General features: G+C 46.9%; 1 protein-coding gene across 1 annotated transcript in view; it reads left to right on the top strand.

Moving 5' to 3' along the window:
• Nucleotides 1-5,034: 5,034 nt before the first annotated feature.
• The window catches only part of FAM131B (family with sequence similarity 131 member B), a gene marked incomplete at its 3' end in the record, with an annotated part of 29,351 nt that continues 13,862 nt past the window's right edge, over nucleotides 5,035-20,523 (top strand). The window contains exon 1 of the mRNA XM_082496872.1: nucleotides 5,035-5,104. Within this exon, the coding sequence (XP_082352998.1) occupies nucleotides 5,077-5,104 (28 nt within the window). The 5' untranslated portion in view covers nucleotides 5,035-5,076. The remainder of the gene's footprint in view (nucleotides 5,105-20,523) is intronic.

The following is a 20,523-nucleotide window of genomic DNA, read 5'->3' as shown; positions in this document are numbered from 1 at the left end:
GAGGAACATTAGGTGGCAAGATTTATATTGGTAATTTTTTTCATTTAAACTGGTTTAAATGGCAGCTACAGGAGACAACAGGGGCACATTACCTACTGTGATATAATCTGCATCCCTGATAATTAATTGATGAAAAGAATAAATTTAGTAAGCAGGTAGGGCAGTGACAATATCTCTGTGTTTTATAAGCAGTGTTTCTTAGGAAGAAGCTGTTCCAGCATTTATAATTTATAAGATATTTATATTTATATACAGCTATAGGGAACATATGGAAAATAGGTTTAATAGATTTATCAATGGCTTACAGAAAAGATAAACAATACTGAACGGGTGTCTCTTTAAAAGCAACCAGTTAACAATTTACAGCATAAGTCTGTCTTCAGGGTTACGGTGGAGGTGCCTCAGTGTGGATTTGGAACAAGCTGTTGAAAATCAGAGCTTATTCTGAAACTGCTTTGCCCTGTGCTATTACCAGCCCCTATACTGGGCACGAGGTCACTATCTTTAGCTCTCCTGGAAGTATGTTTTTCTCCCCCACCCATCCCTGCCCAGACTTAGAGTGACCACTTTGCCTGTGTACAGGGGTGAAGGGGTAATAAACTGCTGGAAGCATGGATCCTTGGCTGTTCCCAACTCACCTTGGCATTCAGCCCCAAAACCAGGCAGTACTTATCTAGGAGCACATGCTTAATGAATTGATTATGGCATCTCCATCAATTTCTCTGTTGCATTCATGGCAAAGGTGCAGAAGTGGGGGAGGAAAAAGGTCAAGAAAGCCCTTCCACCAGCAGCATCCACCTCGTTTGGGCAGCCCTGAAGCTCTGCTCTGCAAACTGAAGTTCCTAATGCAGTGACCTACAGCCCGTGACAGCTCTTCCTTCTCTCTTGCCCAGCATCTGTCTCACAAGAGGGTCTGTTGAGGAGGAAGTCTACAGCTCGGCAAGAAACAGAGGGGCACATAATTTCACTCATCATACAAATAATTTAGGAGGCTGCAAGTGGCTGTCTCCTGTTGCTGCTTCCTTCTGAGATACCCAGCTATGTAAAGAATCTATCCGCGTTTCTCTCTCTACTTAAATGTCTCCATCTCCTAACCCTGCATGAAAACTTCCATTTACAAAGATCTTTCAGAGCAACATTTAAATCAGCACTATACAAAACATGTTTTGTACACAGTTTCCTACATGAAATTATAGCCTCATTGTTTAAGCAAGTACCTGCAGTACTTAGAGAAAATATTCAGAGCCTGTCAGAAAGTGTATTTCAAAGAAAACGAAACAATTTATGTTTTGTCATTTACCTCCTGTTTCTTGCAGCAGCAGTGGGAATACCATTGCTCACGAAGAGCAAGGACAGAAACTGTGGGGGACACTTAGATTTGTGCTCTGTTTTAGTCCCTTGTTAAAAGATTCGGTCCTGTCACTTCCCTCCTACATGATAATTTTCATGAAGTCATATTCTCATGAAATTGTGTATTTCTTCAGACTGTAAAATAGCTACCTTTAGTTTTCTTACTACCTATAGTTTTCTTACGCTACTGCATGATAGATGTTCTACTTTAACCAAATTTAGGAAGTAGAAGTTAGGTATTGGCTTATTGAAAACTAGAAATCGTTCACTGATGATGAGCTCCCCGTTGCAGGGAAACTACTGTATGGAAGAGCCAAGCAGCTGTGTGAAAACTGAGAGCTGATAGTCTGACAGTCTCCCCAACTTCAAATGAGAATGAAATTTGCTTTAAATATGTAGATTTATGTACACAAGATCCATAATGAATAAATGTATGAGTAAGAACCAAAAGGTGGTGAAGAGTCTATCCTTTGATTAAATCAACTCTGTTAAAAATGGCAGACAAAGCATGGCTGTAGGTGCCAAGACAGGTAGTGCTTCCAGCAGCTAAGTGATATTGATTCCAAATAAAAAAAGGAGAGAGCTTGTGGCATCAGGACACGTGAGACAGCCACGAGACAGGCCAATAATTCTGTGGAGTGAATGAATGGACACCCAGGTATAATCCCCCTCCTTTCTAGTCCTCTTTCTCTGCTGTGCACGGCTGACACTTGCCTGGCAGCAGCACGGATGCCTGCCAGATCCCCATGTAAGCTACCACCTCGCTAAAGCAGCGTAAGACAAAACCATCAAGAACTGGAAAGCTGCTTTTCAGGCACAGTAGGTGCTAGGACTTGCTCCCCTGCCTGTGGAATCGCACCCCGAGGCAGACGTCAGAACAGACTGATGTAGGTGATATTGTAGCTTAATGAAAGGAAAGCCAAATGTGAGCTTGCTAGGACCTGCGGTATAACTTTGAGCTTGACACAAAGCGATAGACAAGCTAAAGCATCACGCAGGGGGGATAAAGTACGAGTCAATGTGACTTACCTGAAATCTTCAGTGAAAAGGAAACCAGGGCAGAGATCACTCACCGTGCGGAAAGGAGGTTCACGGAGGAACAGTTTTAGATTGGGTGGGTGGGTGAGGGGGAGAAGTGGATTAAAATGAAACCAGAGTCTCTCTGACCAGAGGAAAAGAAACTGCCCACAGCTGTGTCAGTAATACATCTTCTCAGGCGAGGATGAGATACAAATGCTGTTTGGTGGGCTTTGGAGTGAAACTCCTGAGGACAGCTGTCCTGATCAATCTGCCTACACCCTACTGTCAATGACAACAGTTGGCTGGGCAGCCACTAACTTACGAAACCTTTATCTGAGATAGGCCCTGTGTTATCTTAATACACCACTCTTCCCATTCCCATTTGCTTTTGTTTCCCCTCTCCTTGCGTATAGACCTGGAAGTCAATATGGATGCTGAAACACCTCTGGTTAACTTAAAGTTCCATCAGATCTATGGTTTCTCATAATGTTTGTAATTTAGGTTTCAAGAGTGCAGATGCATCAGGAAAAATACCTTTAGTGAGTCATTCAAAAGGACTACATGAAAACTGATAGGTTTGGAAGTATATGTGGGAGGAGGAAGGAGGAGTAAAATAGGGAAAAAGTTCTAGCTGTGGAAAAACTTCATCCTCAGCAGAGTTCTAATATGCTGCATCCAATGATAAGCATTATAGCACCAGAGGAGACTCTCGCTGGCCTCAGGCACCCAGACAAGAGGAGGCTATGATCTCTTACGCTTCAGCAGTGTCATAGTCACCATACTCAGTAAACCTTCCACACCATGAAGGCGGGAAAAGATAGAATAGCAGCTTATATTCAGACATCACTATCTTTTATTTCTGCCCGTGTCCTTCCTATGTAAATTTCAGTTTGTAAACTGACTGCGAGTAGACTTCCTGCTTATTGTTCCAGAGGCTCAGGCAAAATATGTTCTATGTGAAGTCTTTTTTTTCTAATTTTTTTTTTCTCTTCCTTAGGCTGACTGTAAGCTGTGAATGGGAAAACAAATGAACTTACTTATTCCCATTACTGCTGTTAATCAGGGATATTCAGCTGTTTTGAGCAACTTCTCAGCAACGCTGATAGAAACTGAATTTTCCAGGCCTGAGGATGAGAACAAAACGGCTCATTTGGGACCACCGGAATTCAATTTGCTGTTACTAGAGATGGGGTGGAAGGAAGCCGGCGAGATCAGCGAGGCTTTTGGGGTTGGGGTGAAGGAAGCAGAAAGCGAGAGGGAGAAATCCCGAGCATTTCCGAGAGCGAAGGTGGAAGGCGCAGGCCGGGGGAAGAGCCCGCGGTGCTGGGGGGAGCAGGCCAGGAAGGCGCTGCCTGTTGCTGCCGCTGTCAGGTGAGGCAGAATTTGGGCTACGGAGGGCGCAGACCTAACAGCATCTTCCCCACTTTGCGGAGATCACCACCTCGCTGCCATGTCAGCGGGGAGGACGTGGGAAGGCCCTCCGCGACCTCCCACGGGGACGAGCTTCCTTCTTTCACCGGTTTTGCGGGGCGGGTGGGGAGAGGGCAGTCTCGCAGGAAGCCCCCATCTTCCCCGGGGCTCCGGAAGGGGCAGAGCAGACAGGGGACCACCGTCCGTCCTGCGGGCCCAGCCCGTTACCAGGGCCGCAGCCGCCCGCCCCTCGGCGGCTCCCGCAGTCCCCGCAGGGCTGCGGCCGGGCCGGGCCGCTCCACTCTGCTCCGCGGGGGCCGGGCCGGGCCGCCCCGGCTCCACCGAGCAGCGCAGAACGAAGGAGCGCGCCGGGCCCTCCCGGGGGAGGCGGCCGGGCGGCCGCTAGGGGGCTGCCGGTAATTGAGCCGGCAAGTGTAGTTACCGGGAAACTGCGCCGGCCGCCGCCCCCGCCGCCTCCTCCTTCTCCTCCTTCTCCTCCATCCCCAGCGCCACCGCACCCCTCACTTCTTCTTCCGGGGACCCTCCCGCCTCCCCCCGTCCTCACCTGCTCACCCTCTCCCCCCCCCCCCCCCCGGCCTGCGGCACCACCCGCCGCTCACCTGTGCCGGCCCCCCGCCCCGCTCCCCTCCCCCGGCGGGCGGGAAGGAGGGGGCCCCGTCCCGCCCGTGTCCCCCCCCACCCCCGGGCGCCGCCCGCACCTGTCCGCCCGCTGGGCGGGCCCTCGCCTCCGCCCCGCCGCCGCCGCCGCCAGCCCCGTCCCGCGCTCCCCGAGGGCGGAGGGCCCCGGTCCGGCCCGGCCCGGCCCTGCCCTGCCTCCCCGGGCCGCGGAGACCGGCAGCCAATCGGAGCGGTGCTGCCGGGGCCGGAGCTGTTTACCCAATCTCAGCCCGCCTCCCCGTCGGGGAGCCGCCGAACGGGGGGGAGCGGGCGGAGGAGTGGCGGGGGGGGGGGGGGGGGGGGTTGGGGGGGGCACGGCACGGTGGAGGCAGGGACGCGGCCGTGGCGAGGGAGCCGCAAGGGGAGCGGGAACAAAGCGCGAAGGCGCGGCGGGGGCAGATGACGAGCCCGGCCCGCGGGCTCCCCTCCCGCCTGCGTCGCCCCGGCGAGGGCACCCCGCGCTCGTACCTGACCATGACCCCCCGCCGGTCCCGGCTGGGCCACCCCGGCGTTTCCCGCTGAAGGCGACCGGCTCCTTTCCGACCCTCCCCCGCTCCCTTCCTCCTCCGCCTCCTCGCTGCTGAGGCTGCCGCCTCCCCCCGGAGCCCTGCCGGAGTGATGGGCTGCATCGGATCCCGCACTGTGGGTAAGGCGTTGGCGGGGACGGCGACAGAGGATGCTGGGGCAGCCGCGGCCCCCGCCCGGAGAGCGGCACGACGGCCCCGGGCACGGCGGCGTGACCGGTGGCCCCTCGGCAGACCCCCTTTTCCCGGCCGCCCAGGGCCCGTCCAGCGCCATTAGCTGCGCGCCACCGTCCCCCCACCTCCCCCTGCCCCGGTCCCCCGTGGCGCGGCGCGGCGCGGCGCGGAGCGGAGCCCTGGCCGCTGGCCTAGGTGCTGGCGGCGGGGACGTGGGGAGCGGGGCTGCGGGGCACGCCCGGGGCTTGCGGGGGGGGGAGGGAGGGGAACGACGACGACACACGACACGGGACGACACCACACGTCTCCCCGTGTCACGCGTGGCGGAAGGTCGCGGAACATGTGGGTCAGTGCGGTGCCTCCGGAGCAGGGGGTGGGTGCGGGGCGTGCCTCCCCAGCGCGGGATCGGGCGGCCGGCGGCTGCGTCCTTCGCTCGGCAGCGGGTTATTGTTACCCGAGAATGCATAACGTTGCGTGATCTGCACGTCTTCTCCCTCTCCCCCTTCCCCCTGCGTAGACTCCAATGGAGAACGGCAGGCAAAACTGCCTCCCTTCCCTCTCGCAGAGCCATTGCGAGGGGGGACAGAGTGGGAGGAATCGCATCTTTCCACTCAGCCACGCACATCCTATGGCACAGGATCCCAAGCCTTTAGGCTATGTAACCTACCTCTCCCCTCCTACACACATGCGGATACCAAGAGATCCCTTGATCCCCCAGCGCAGGTCTCTACAGGTAAAAACGGCATCCTGTGGCACACTTTCCTCCCCGCAGGAAAATTTCTTTCTCTGCAAACCACATGTACAGGCATCAGTTACATGGGGACGTGTCATTCAAGCCACCAAAACAATCTCTGAGAGAAAAACACGGCTCATCTGGTAGTGCATGTCTCTCCCTCACGCCTTTCCACAAAGCTCACGGGCACCGTGACGTCTGTGGGAAAAGGAAACCTCTGAGGGCAAGGGAGTTGAACCACCACTCCAGAATAAATATGAGGGACCGTGTCAAAGCCTGGTGCTGTGAAAATTCTTGGCTCAATGGGAAAGCCCTTTGTGAGCACTTCCAGGGAACCATCTACTCCCGCAGCAGCAAACTTTAAACTACAGACTCCAGTTTCTGCTTTGGGATTTACTTCCCACGTCTAGCCTATGTTTCTTACCAGTCTCAAATGTCCTCGTGACCTAAAGAAATCTCTTACGTCTTCTGTAATGTCCACATGGCAAAGACCACTGCAATATTTCCCTAAGATGCTTCAAGCTCACCTGGATCTATGTCTCTACAGCATATAGAAACATGTATTGCCTCCCTCTCCTGCCTCTTCTATACCCTCCACACATACACACTGTCAAGGGCATTATTATCCTGTTGGCTGGCAAATTATCTATGCCTGTTTTATCAATGTGTGTCAGAACTAGCAGCATTAATTCTTGGCCCCTCTTGCCCACAACACTGTTCAAATAAAGAACAAACACACATCTAGTAACATCCCCTTTCCACTCCAAAATGCGGTTAAGCTGTCATACTTAACCTCACAGGTATTTGTTCCTATGCATGGCAGCATTTTTATGATCTGTGACCTGGAATCTGTATTACAAAAAAGCCTTGTATAACTGAGCTATTGCAAGTATCATTCTCATATATATCTAAAAGAAAAAAAATATTTTTTTATATATATTTATAAATGCCAAACAGATATGTGGGCATAGATGAAAATATAACAGTGCATCTGTGCATTAAAATGATGATGGGGTAATGATAATTGAAAATTCACTTTGTCTGCAAATTGCACTCCTTAAATATAGACCTTAATGGTACAGATACTGGACTTTCCATACTATAGTGACTTTTGGTTTATGCAATATATGCTTATTCTGGCTGGCGAGAGCACAGTGGACATTAGGGACCTATTTATACAGTTAACAGGAATTTTTCTTGACCTCATGTTATGGGGGTATGTGTTAAAGGGGATTGCATAACTGTGATTCTAATTTCCATGGGAGTCAGATATGAATGTAGTAATAGTGCCTGATGCCAGCTTCATGTGAAACTTTTACCCTGTTTTTCTTCAGTAGGGGCTTCATCTGTTTCAAGTCCTAAAGGTTGGACTGGGTGAAGGTGGGATCCTTGAGTTTTAATTGGGCTCCCCCACCTGAGGAGATTTGTTCAGAACAATTCTTATTTGGCAGCCTAGATTTCTCACTCCAGCCTTCCTGGAGTTATGGGGAGGATTCTTCCAACCTATTTTGGGAAATCAGTGCTTTTAAGTGCTAGATCCGAGCTCTAGGATGTGGTTGGAAGCTAACACCCTAGCATGAGTAGAGGTTTGTGTTCTTGCTATATAGAGTTATCTGGTTAGATTTTTGCAGAATTAGTTCAGTGTACAGGCTCTGTATTGCATTTCCAAGACCAGGTAGGTCCTAGAGATGGAAGAAGGGTGGTATGCTTGTATTGGTTTTACCTTGGAATCTGCATGTAGCAGATTTTGAACTCAGAATTTGAGAGGTTTTAATTAGTGATAGAAAGCTTGTAATCAGTCACATTTAGTTTATTCACCACACAAGGGCCGGTGCAGGATTGTGCCCTGAGCTTGCTCCGGGCCTTTTTCCATTCCAGTTTTACGCAAGCCACATGATTTCTCTATCTCCCGCAGGGACATTTTACTATGATCTAGTTAGATGTCATAGTTTGCACATGTTTAGTGATGTGCAACTTTACGTTTTCTTTCCTAAATATGAGTTTTGTGGTTATTTCTCCCTGGAGAAAAGTAATTGAGAGGGTCATAACAGAGCAGCCTCATATGTGTGAAATTGAAATGGAGTCATATAACATCCTTCAGTCTTATAGAGGACACCAGAAATCATAATGGCAATGATCAGGTTAGGATTTCCTAGGGTATGAAGAAAGCTGAAACTTGATCTTAAAAGCCCAAACTGATACCCAATCACCTTCTCCACAGATGCACCCACTCACACCTCAATGTCATATGTGTGTGTTGTGTTACGTGGCGTGATAGCAATTACACAGTGAGCATTGCAGCTGGCTTCTGCCTCTGATAATAGCTACAAGTCAGGTCTGTGTGTTGGTGATAATTACCCCATCATAGTTCCCAGAGAGCTGCTTAGTGAGTCTCATCATAGCTGGGACTCAGTTTCCGTCAATGTAAAGGAGTTTTTTACTGAGGTTGCTGGACAGTTAAGGCTGCAAAATTCAGCTGGGAACTTGTAGCTATTTGAGTGCCAACTCAATGCAAAGATCAGCTTGATTACCGTCAGTAACTGAATTAGCCAAATTTAAGATTTCAGGCCTGCGTAGATGTCTGAATGCGTTGCAAGTGTACCTTTGACCACGGCTCCTAATACTGGCTGTTCTGACTAGTGTGACAAGATCTCTCTTAATTCCTTGAATGGATTTAAATGAATAGAAAGCTCAAGCCTATTGAGCTCAGGATTGCTCTCTGTTTCTTCCAGTGATGTCTCTGATTTCTCTCATGGCTTTGCACAGAAGCCTACAGCAAACATGTTTTGTGAAGTGACATAAAATGGTGGTTCCAAGTAATTAAAAACTAGTAGTACTTCTGCAGTTTGGAGGAAGAGAAGCTGGAGATGCTCACACTGGATATCAGGAAAAACTTTCTGGTCGTGAGGAGTGTCAAGCATTGGGAGGGTTGTGCAGAGAGTGTTGTGCAACCCAGAGAGGTTGTGTAGTGTTGTCTGAGATTTTCAAGACCAGGCTGGATAAAGCCCTGAGTAACCTGGTCTAACCTCATGGCTGACTCTGCCCTGAGCAGGAGCTTGGACCACAAGAGGTGCCTTCCAACCTGAATTATCCTGTGATCCTATGCTTAGGATCTAAAGCCTGGAATGGTTGCCTTTCTGAGTCAGGTTAGACCCGTTGCTTTACTACTGTTCTGCCAGAGGACCCCATGTTTTCTACATGTTGTTAGTACTTGCTTATACCTTCCCCCCATCACATTCCTTTAACTACTGAGGGTACCATGTGCCACAAACTCCCTCACCATAATGACCCCAGCTATCAGCTGAAGTCCTCTCCATGTTGTTTTTTTTTGTTTGTTTTTTTTTTTTTTTCTGGCAATTTTGCAAGAAACAGCTCAAGTGATAGCTGGTTTAGGCTCATGCACAGAGTATCGTGCAGAATGGAAAAGGCAGTGCTTTTCATTTATCAATCTCTGGGTCAAATCTGACCTCCCAGAGCCAGCTAGCTGGCTAACTGGACTCCCCTCTACAAAGAATGGTCAGTGTACTGTCAGAGAGAGGAGCGCATACTTTCTATGTTGCTTTCTGCCTGGATGTGCTATACTAAGCATAAACGAATGGCTCACAGCATCCACAGGAGAAATGGAGCCAAAGACCACCCACTTCTAATCCAGCCACTTTAGATTCAGCAGAGTGGGAGCAGGATAGGAGACTGACAGGAAAGGGGGTAATCAGTGAACATCCCCTTAATTTTTCTCCTTACTCATCCTCCCCCAGATCTGAAGGTGTGTGGAGTGAGGTCTGGCATGGCAAGTGTAGCCTGTGAGCTTCGAGTGTGGAGAAAGTGAGACATCCGGTCTGCATGCATCATATCAAGGGGCCCAGTGTCCAGTTTCTCCTTCCTTCACCATCAACATATAAGCGAGTCAGTTAAAAGAAAGAGAGAGAGAGAAGCTTAGGAGAGGAAATGGTAATGCAGAAGGAAACTGAGCGATGGCATTCATTTACTTGCATGCACACAGGTGGAAGGAGCATGGAGTTCTGTGCAGAAACCTCCACTTCATAGGCAATGTGGGTAAAATAGTGGGAATACATGAAGAAAGGCATCCAGGTATCTTGTTCCTCTCTTACCTGGGGGAGGGACCAGCAGAACAGAGGGACAAAGGGACACTTTTCGTTCCAGATCAGACTGCTTTGTGCCTGTTCTCACTTCGATGCTCCTACTTCTTCCCAGTCTGGCCTTTCTTCTTTTGAGCAGTTCTCAATCTGATCACTTAAAAAAAATCAACTAAAGAGCTCTGGGATAAGAACTTATTTCTGTCAGTAAGGGTCTGAACAGAGACTATCTCCCAGACATAGCAGCTGGTTGTCATGAAGTGTGTACAAACTGATCATCTCTGAGTCCCCTCTCTCATCAGGGTTACTGGAATAGGCTGGTGGGTTTGAAGTCATGTGGAGAGGGCTAACAAATAGGATGCTTGCATAAGCCTAGCTTTATAAGGAAACCATACTAAAAAAAACGTGCAAAGTAAGTGTATCAGCAACGGTCATTAGTATAAGAAAACAGTCTTTGGCCTGTTGCTGATTGACCTAGGACTTTTTTTTTTTTTCTTTTTTGTGGACATCACAACAGATGTGATTTTGAGGAACAGAACTGAAGGACAACATACTGACTTTGTGAACTCTTTTCAGCAGGAATATGAGAGAATTACGAGAGAAATTACAAAGGAGCTGATGGTAAAATGGAAGTAATGAGTAGTATTTCATTGGCATGATAGAGCTGGGAGTCTGACCTCTATGGACTGATGTGTATTGAAGCAGAAAAAGTGAGCTAATCAATAAATATTTTAGGCCTGTTTCCTTGGGGGGAAGTAGGCGAAAAATAGTTTTCAGCTCATTTAATAAGGATATACACTCCAACAGCACACAACCATGATTTTAGACTGATATTTACAACAACCAATTCAAGATAAATTGCACTGAAGAGTTTTTAAGCAGTTGGATAACCGGTCAAAGCTTTGTTTTTCAATAAGTCTTGAAATAGTGAGGAAGATCTGGAATTGAAAAGTTGGGGTTTTAGCGCTACTTTAAAAGTTCTGTGAGATGACCTAGGTACTTAATTTTGTCAGTCTGATATAATTCCCAATAAAATATTAGAAGGTCAATATGCCAGTGAGAATGGGCAAAACAGACCCTGTTAAGCTAACTTCATTTCATGACTTTTATGAGACTCCCTGCAGTCAAGTACTTCTATGATAGAAGTACCTTTACCTGTGGTCATGGTAATGGATTTAAAATACTAGGTTGGTAAAAGATAAAAACACTAATCAGTTAGCAACCATCTTAGTACCACATGGTTCTTTGACTAGTAATATATGAATACGATACATTTTAAGTGCATCAAAATTCAATAGATAGCAAAATAGTAATAAAGAAAGAACCATTGTTGAAAAGCTTGTGTTTCTTATGTGATCCCACAATTCTCAATATAGTCATCAGTACCATATGATTTTAACATATTGCTCAAAAGCCTGAGGGAAATCTAAAATACTGATAAACTTGGTAGAATCTACAAAGACTGGAAGAACTGCTAAAAATGAAAATACTAATGAAAAGGGCAAATCACTGATACGGAACAGTCTGATTCATTTGGAGTACTGCGTCTTGACAGACAGTGTGTGTTTCAATCTAACCAAATATGAGTTGATATATCTAATGACAGAGTGTGAACAGTATTTACAGGACCAGAGCTCAATGTTAGAGAGCAGTCACACTGAAAAAGATTATAGATATCTGAACAGATAATAAGTAGATCAACAGCTACTATTGTGATGCTGCAGCCGACGAAGCTAATGTGGTGCTTTGATCTATTAAGAGCTGAGCATCGAACAGGAGGAGAGAAGGTTGTATTTTCTCTGCATTTGGCACTTGTGAAAAAAATTGTTTTTCATCTACTTTGTCTAATTCTATTATTATCACTTTGAGAAGTACCACAAAACTGAAGATTGGCCAGAAAATAAACATGGAACCATGAATAAAAACTTACAGCAGTGACTCAATGACAGTGTCTAAGTGTTTGAGTAAAGAAAAAAACCTCAAAACCATCTAACTCTTCAACCTAGCAGAAAACAGTTGAGATGTGATGGAAGGATGGCATATACTTTCAGATTGGAAATGAGGCAAAAAAACAAATGGTAAAAATACTTAACGACTGGAATAATTTACTAAGAGTTCTACTAAGTCCTCTGTCACCTCAACACATAAAAATCAAGATTTTTTAAAAAAATAATGCTGTAGTTCCACAGGAAGTATGACTAACAAAGGGAATACCTTTAGCCTTTCTTATTTTAAGGAGGTCAGATTAGAGGATTCGGATTTTTCTTTGTGAGTTTAAGACACAAGTTCTCAACTCCAGGAGTATACTAGACAATTAAAGGAAACATAGTTTCTATATCCTGGGAAGATGTGGTTGTGTCCACAGATGCTGATCACACATGGCTTATGGAGAAGGTTTCAGTGCACATTTTCTTAGAATCATAGAATGATAGAATTGCTGAGGTTGGAAGGGACCTTTAAGATCATCAAGTCCAACCATTACCCTACCCTGACAAAAACCACTTCTAAACCATGTCCCTAAGTGCCACATCTACCCTTTTTTTAAACACTTCCAGGGATGGTGAATCCACCACCTCCCTGGGCAGCCTATTCCAATGTTTAATAACCCTTTCTTAATTAAACCGGAGAAAACAGTTTGGTCATCCAAATGGCCAGCATGTAGATTGATGTTTCATGTGGGAAAAGTAGTTTCAGGGGTTATACTACTGACCATTTATGATCACTGGCCAGGATGGTGACAGGAAGCTGTGACAGCCAGAGGAAGATCAAAGAGGCTGTGAAGGTGGGAAACTCAGTATTAACGGGGACTTCAGTTAACCTTACGTGTAGACTGGCAAATTAAATGTTTACTTCAGGAGCCATTCAAAGAGCCCATGAAAGACAAGTAACTTGCCTTGTGCGATGATTAGGAGGACTTAGTGTGTGATGTTACTGCTAAAAAGGCTTCAGGTGACTCAGAGCAATTAAGACCATAGTAGAATACCACCACCCCCAAACCTCAAAAAAAACCAAAGAACAATTTTGTATCTGTTCATGGAGGACGAAGTTGTGGAAGTTTATCCTGTGGAACTTTTCCTTGTTGGGGATGTCTCAGGAGATCAGCTTCAAACTGAAGCCTCAGTAAGTGAGGCAGGTAGACAAAAGAGTAACAAGTCATCAGATGGTATTCATGCAAGACTTCTGGAGAAATTTGAGCTGACCTACTGATTATGATTTGTAACGCCTTACAATTACTTCAGTACAAGAAGATTGGGAGGTGGTTAATGTGATGCCAGTTTTTAAAATTATTTTGAGATCTGGGGAACTATAGGCTAGTAAACAAGATACGTCTAGCAGGCAAGCTCATAAACATCGCTCTAAAGAACAGAATCAGTGCCTGCATGGACAAATAACACACACTGAGAAAGAGTTAACACTACTGCTGTTAAGGAATGTCACACATCCCTTACTACTATAAGTAGTAGAAAGGGTCAACAAGTATATTGACAAAGGAGATCCAATGGCTATAGTCTACTTGGTTTTGCAAGGCGCATTTGTAAAGGTCAGTCATCCCAGGCTGTTGAAGATGTAAATCTGCTGCTGGATCAGTGGGAAGTTTCTGAAATTATTAAGTAGCCTGGTAAAGATAGGACACAGGGATTAACAAGAAATGGCCAGTTTTCACAGGGATATTTTTTCAGTTTTGTGCATATCCATGGTTGATATGAAAAAGGGGGGTAATTAATGAGGTAACAAAATATGATAATGATAGTACTTATTTGAGGGAGCAAAAAAAAAGCTGTGTGCAGAGAATTGCAAAAGGATTTTACAATATCGAATGACTAGGTATTAAAATTATGGGTTAAATTTGATGTAGATAAATGTAAAATGCACACAGGAAAAGCAATTCTAGTGTTACATTTGCAGTGATGGAAGTACTGAGTTTACTGTTTTCATGCAAGAATGAGATCTTGGGGTTATAATGGATAGCTTAATTCTCAGTACCAGTAAAAATGCCAATCAAATGTTAGTAATTAGAAAAAGAATAGAGAATAAAATGAGAAACAGCATTATACTATACATAATCTGCTACCAGGGCATGTAGTGATAGGACGAGAGGTAATGGCTTCAAACTGGAAAAGGGTAGATTTAGAATAGATATTAGGAAAAAAAATTTCACTATGAGGGTGGTGAGGCACTGGAACATGTGGCCCAGGGAAGCTGTGGAGGCCCCATCCCTGGAAGTGTCCAAGGCCAGGTTGGATGGGGCTTTTAGCAATATGGTCTAGTGGGATGTGTCCCTGCCCGTGGCAGGGGGGCTGGAACTAGATGATCTTCAAAGTCCCTTCCAACCTAAACCATTCTATGATTCTATGATAAATCCATACTATGCCCATATTTTGAATATCATGTGTTGTCCTTGATTGTCCATTTCAGAAATGACATAATCAAACTGGAAAAGATTCAGAAAAGGGCAGCAAAGACAATCAAGGGTATGGTGTGGCGTATATGTGAGGAGCCATTTAAACAGTTAGGGATTTCTCAAGTATGGAAAAGAGATGATTAGGGAAAGTTACAACAGATATCAGAGAAAATTAATGATTTTATAGATAGGAGCATCATGGAGAAAATGAAGAGGGAAGAATATTTCATTATTTCTTTCAAAACAGAATCTAGACATCAAATGAAACTAGCAAGTGACAGGTTTCAAACAAACAAAAGCCAGCACTTCTTCATGTAACACAGAGTTAAATTGTGGAACTCCTTGACATAGGATGCTTTTCTTTGGTTTAAAAAGTGAACACATGAATAGAAGAAAACTCCTTTAAAGATGAATAAATAGAGGCAATATCTCTGTCTCAGGAACTACTTGAGGTGTAAATTGCAGGAGGCTAGGGCAAGTATTCTGGGAAAATGTCACTACTGTTTCCCCTGTTCTTTCCTACACATCCACTCCCGCTTTAGGGACAAGCTGATACCCATCCCAAATGAATACTAAATGCCTACTTTTCCACCGCCCCCAAAAAGAAAAAGAGAGTGAAGAAAAGAAACAAGGAAAAAAAAAAAGAAAAGCACTGGGGTTGGGGAGGGGGTGAGGACAAGAAAAAAATAAGAAAAGAGAACAAGGTAAAGAAGGCTAAAACCAGGAAAACAGGGAACCAGAGAGAAACAGTGAGCAGAGCACCTGTGTATTTCCATGGTATCCAGCGACTGGTGGATACTGCCTAGCCATGCCCTGCCCAGAACAAAGGACTAGAGATAGCACTGCTAGTTGCTGAGATCTTCGGTTTTCCTCCTCCTGGAGCTGCAGATAGCCAGCTTGGTGGGAAATGGGGAAGGTGATAAAGAAGGCTCAGAGTTTAGTAGGTCTTGGAATAGGAACTGTACAAGTTAAGATGTGAGAAGTGCAGCCAGACCCTCGGTAACTAGTTCTGGAGGGGTCAGAAGACTAGCATGCTTGATGTACAGAAGTGCCAGTCTCCCTCTCATTGCATAAGAGACATGAGTCAGAGGGTCCTGTGAACATACTTGCGCCTTCTGCCCGATGGAGGATTTTTCCAGCTGATGTTCCCAGTGGTCCATGGAATTAGCTCAGAGTAGAAACTGGCCACCAGGGTTCCTCATCCTCTCCTGACAATGAGTGGTCCTACAACCACATATTGTGATCGGGTGTAAGGGGGAGGAAGTTGAGCAATCATTGCGTGAGTGTGTGGAGGTGTTCTCAAGGGAGGTCATCTGTCTGTTCAAAGTTTACTGAAGTGGTGTGTAAATTGGACAGAGAGTCAAGGCCTCAGAAGTATCTCCATGGAGCTAGGTGTTGGAAGGGACTACCCTCCTGTGGCACTTACCTGAAGTAGGAGATGGTGGTATAATCTGGGTGTTCTACATTGTACACCAGGCAAGCAGTGTGGGGTTGACCCAGACTCACTGACCATAGATCCAGTGGTCCCCAGTTTTATTGATGCTACAGGGACGATCCTTCTATGCAGTGATGAGGTTTCTGCCAGCACTTGGAGGTGAGCTTTATTCAGCTGGGGCTCAACAGGGAGATTCCCCCTTGCTGGTGATCATGAGGGAGTTGATTGATCCAGAGAGCTTCCAGGTTCTGAGGAAGGCCTTGTAAAACACCAGTTTTACAACACAGACCAAGAAGGTCTTGCAAGAGACCTGTTGGGTCACTGGTGTAGAATGACAGACATCTCAGAGGTGGTGGGGGAAGGCACATGCCAGCACAATCCAGGCTGGACTGTCTGAACCATAAAAGACCATCCTGAAGCCCAGTACTTTCTCTTGGAGGTTGTTCAGTGTTGCAGTAATAGGGCTGTCATGGTTTAGGCCAAATCCACCACTGGGGACCCGAGGGACCCCAGACGGGACCGACAGATGCTCCCCTCTACTCCTCTACAAAGAGAGAGGCAGAGGAGGAAAAAGAGACTTACGAGTTTAGAAGAAACTAAACTACTTTAATGAAATATTAATAATAAAATAAAAAGAAATAATGAAAAATATATACAAAACCGTATCAAGCTCCCGAGATGACAATCACGTCACCGGCTGGCACTGGGGCAGTCCCAGGCTGGACTCAGTGACGGACGGGAACTGGATTCTGGATCTGGAGTCAGGATTGGGATCACAGGCAGACAGAGTCCTCCTCAGACGTCGGCCATTGAAGGAAGAGCCCGTGACCCTTTGATCCCTCAGCTTTTATACTGAGCATGAGGCAGATGGGATGGAATACCCTGTTGGTCAGTTTTGGGTCACCTGTCCTGTCCGCTCCTCCCTCCAAGTGGGACCCCACTATGCTTTTCCGCTTCCGACCCTCCAACGTGGCGAATAACAAAGTTGGTTGGCCTTGGCTGTTATGACAATAAGTGTAAGCAGGAGCCTCTCTGCATACCATGCCTGGGCATCAGCTATAAACAATTGGTCTTATCACTCTGAGAGAGTGAACACTGTCTGCACAATATGCAGTTAATTTCAATTGTTAGAAGAGGCCCAGCTAAGAAGCGAAGTTACTGAACAAAATTGGTTCTGTTTTACCTCAAACCAGGACAAGGGCACAGGGTGTTGACACAGTATTGAAGCATGGTCAGCACTCATTGGTTGATGACGACCAGAATCCTCACTGAAGGAAAAGTTGCTGCATCATTTCTGCCCACTTCTGCAGCTATTTAGACACCTTGACCTCACTCCTATCCCAGCTGGTAGCCAGAAAGTGGCTGGTACCACAGAGGTGGGCTCTCAGAGCAAGAGGCATGTGCCTTACTGGTGTGGAAGTGCAACCGGGAGGTTGCTAGCTGCCTGCTTAGCATCTATTTCCAAACACGTGGTGAGACCTCTTGACCCAGTTGACTTGGGCAGAGGAAGATGCTATGTATGTGACTTGGTTGACTCATGTGTGCCAGGTCTTCTGGGTACCAGAGTGTGAGGAGGCATGTCAGCGGGTTTAAACCCGCATGACTACACACAACTTTAGTTCTGTGAGCAGCAAGCCCATCACGCACTAACAGACAATACAGAGGAAGGATTCTATGCTGATGGAGTGGCGATGGCTGGTATAGGGCAGCCCTGACTCACTCCCCTTCTGAAGCAGAGGACCCTGTTGAGCTTGACCAAGCACTCTGCAGTTGTACACAGCTGCTGGAGAAATCCCACGAAGCCGGAGTTGAAACTGAATGCCTTCAGGGTCCCCATAAAATAGCCATTACCTATTCTGTTTAAACACTTTATCCTGGTTGGGGCACCAGGAGGAGAAGGAGAGCTAATGACAGACTGTCTCTTTGTGGTCTTAGATCATATGCAGTTTCATGCTCTGGACTGGAGTCTTGTGGCTCTGGTCTGGGTGGACCACGTACACCAGCACAGACTTTAGCTACATTATAGCTTTTGCTGCAGTCTGTGCTGAGGAGAAATACTGTGCAGCAGTCCCTCCTTTGCAGAGGTCTCTTTTTTTGGGAGAACAACTCTCATGCCTCTCTCTCATGAGAAGCAAAGCTCTTCACTCCTAAGAGGCTCAGCCTGGTAGCCTTGGAGAGCCTGGAGTTTTGTTACTGGCCATGTGGTGGAGAGTTTTTGAGATCTCAGCCACAGTAGGAAGGAGCTCCAGAAAGCAGTCAATTCAGAAGCGTCCCAGGCTCAGCAAGGGAAACCTTGAATGTCCCTTGATGAGTAGTGGACGTACAAGAAGATTTCTTTTGTTGAATGGTAAGGGACTCTGCAGCTCTCCATGCTGTGTCTTGCTCCCACTGTCTAGATGAAGACTCGCTGGCAAAGGGACTTGTCCTTTGCAGCCCTGCAGGAATGGGCTGATGGGAAATACCAGCTTCTTTGGGGCAATGGTGGGAGGATAATGAGGAGAGTAGCATTGGGAAGAGGGCTGAAACAGAAGTTAGCATCATCTCTACACTCAGCATGTGGAGGGGCTTGAGGCGAATGAAGAGCCCCTCAACGAGAGCCCTTTACCTGTTGCCTCCTATGTAGTGGCTTTTGTTGTAGTGGCTTTTGTTGCCAGGAAGAAAACGTACTATGGCTTGGAGGCCATTGTCATGGCCTAGGGGATCACTGCCTTTGGTTTTTGGGGATGGTGGTAAGAGGGAGGCAGCAGGCTCAGTGCCTCCTGGCTGGCTCTGACCGTTGCTGCTGTTCCAAAACCAGATTCTTGATGGGGACTGTGGCCAAGGGCATAATGGCTGTGATGGACAAAGATGTAGCCACCTGGTTGTATACTCTGGGGCTGCCATACTGCCACCCCACAGCTGAAGGGGGTGACAGATAAGGAGCGTGGAGCCTGGAACTGACAGGCTGCCACTGCCCCCATGCACTGGTGTTTTGAGCAGGTTCTTGTTCTGCTGCTTGCTCCAATACGTCCTGCTGACTGGGGAATGGTAGTGGGCCCAGAGATGCAGTAGTGGCGTCCCATCTTGGCCTGTTGACATCACCTTGGCGGCAGTGCTACCCCCAACAAGAGGGACTGAGAGTGTCCCCGGGGTCAGGGACCCCCATTCCTCCCTCTGTCCCAGCATGTCCACACAGGCAGGGCAATAGGGATGGTCATGTGGGATGTTTTCTGGGTGTTTTTCTGTGACAATGCTTGGGAGAGGGTCCAGGGGGGTGCAGGGGGCCTGGAAGAGGGGAAGAGGCCGAGGCTGCACAGGGCAGGGCATGGAGTAGGGCTGACCAGGGACAGTCAGGGGAAGGAAAACAAGATGAAAAATGTGTGGAAGCTCTGAGCACAACAGGGCCTGGGAGGACTATGGAGTGAATTTGAGAGCCTGCGGAAAAGGAAAGGTGGGGGACCATCTGTACGTGTTTTTTGTATGTATAGCAACATCAGGGAGAGGGAAGAAAAGGGTAAAAAGGGGGAGTAAGGTAGCAGGAAGGGTCCATGCTGTTCCCTCCCCAAGTCCTTCAGTGTGTTGCAGAACCTGAGGACATCAGGAGGTGATGGAACCATGGCCCCTCTTTCACCAGGTGGATATGGGGGACAGGCGGGGCCCTCAGAGCCCTTGGGCTCCTGCTTTGTGCAGGGTTACGTTCCAGCTGCAAGTGGGGATGGAAGTGTCAGCAGCAGCTGTGGTGGCAGTAGTTCTGGAGGCAACAGTGGTAGTGACACCTTTCTTTTCCTGCCCCAGGGTGCAGGGAAGGGAGTTCAGGCAGAAAGGTGCATTGTGATCTGCTGATTTGACTCCTGAGGAGTATTTGGGATGGTTCTTCTTCCTCACTGGTAGAGATGAAACTATGGGACATAGATGTCAGAACTAATGGCATTCTTATGCTCTAGGACAGTGCCCATGTAACGTGCTGGCCACAGAGATTAAAATTTAAACACATATGGAGAGCAGCATATGAAATTGCCTGCTGCGTATTACTTCTGTAATGTTGGCTATAGGCCAGCAAAAAAGGGCTGCTACCTTGGTTCATATTGACGTTTTCATACTTACTGTGCTGAATGAGGCCCCTGGGGACACATTCTCTGCACTTCAGAGAGGCAATGAAGAATGAGGATAAACCCATCACTGCTGTTCATGCTGGCTGATACTTGTTCTGCAAATGAGACAGGGCTTTGAGATTTTTTAAAAAATTGTGTTAATTGGATGTGTTTCATTTTTCAGTACCTCCTTAGCTTAGATGACATGACCGTTTCTTCGAACAGAACTGCCTGTGTCTAACATTAGGCTCTGCGTTCATCTCTTTTTAGTTGCGAGGACGTGGTATGCAGTAGCCTTTAGTATTGGTTTGAAAGTGTTTCTAGTCTAGAAGAAAAATGTTGGTGTTGGAGCTTTGTTCATTAATTCTATTTCCTAAACAGCTCTAAAAAGGGACCTACCTGCAGAAGGAGGCAGAATGGTCTAGAAAAGAATTTAGATTACCCAAATCCAAAGCAAAGATCCTGAGAACTGCCCGTCTGATTCCTAATCTGACAGACATATCAGAGCTGTAGGTGTTTTCATTTTTGATCAAAAATTTCAGACATCTGTTTCGTGGAGACATTTCTCTGCCTTGATGAGCACCAAACTGTTCAGCCCTATCTCATCCACGAAAACAGACTTTTCTGTTCATC

The sequence above is a fragment of the Vanellus vanellus genome, assembly GCF_965231255.1.
Source record: "Vanellus vanellus genome assembly, chromosome: 1".
In the NCBI taxonomy this organism is placed as follows: Eukaryota; Metazoa; Chordata; class Aves; order Charadriiformes; family Charadriidae; genus Vanellus; species Vanellus vanellus.
Note: the sequence above shows the minus strand (reverse complement) of the source record. Positions and strands in the feature narration are given on the sequence as shown.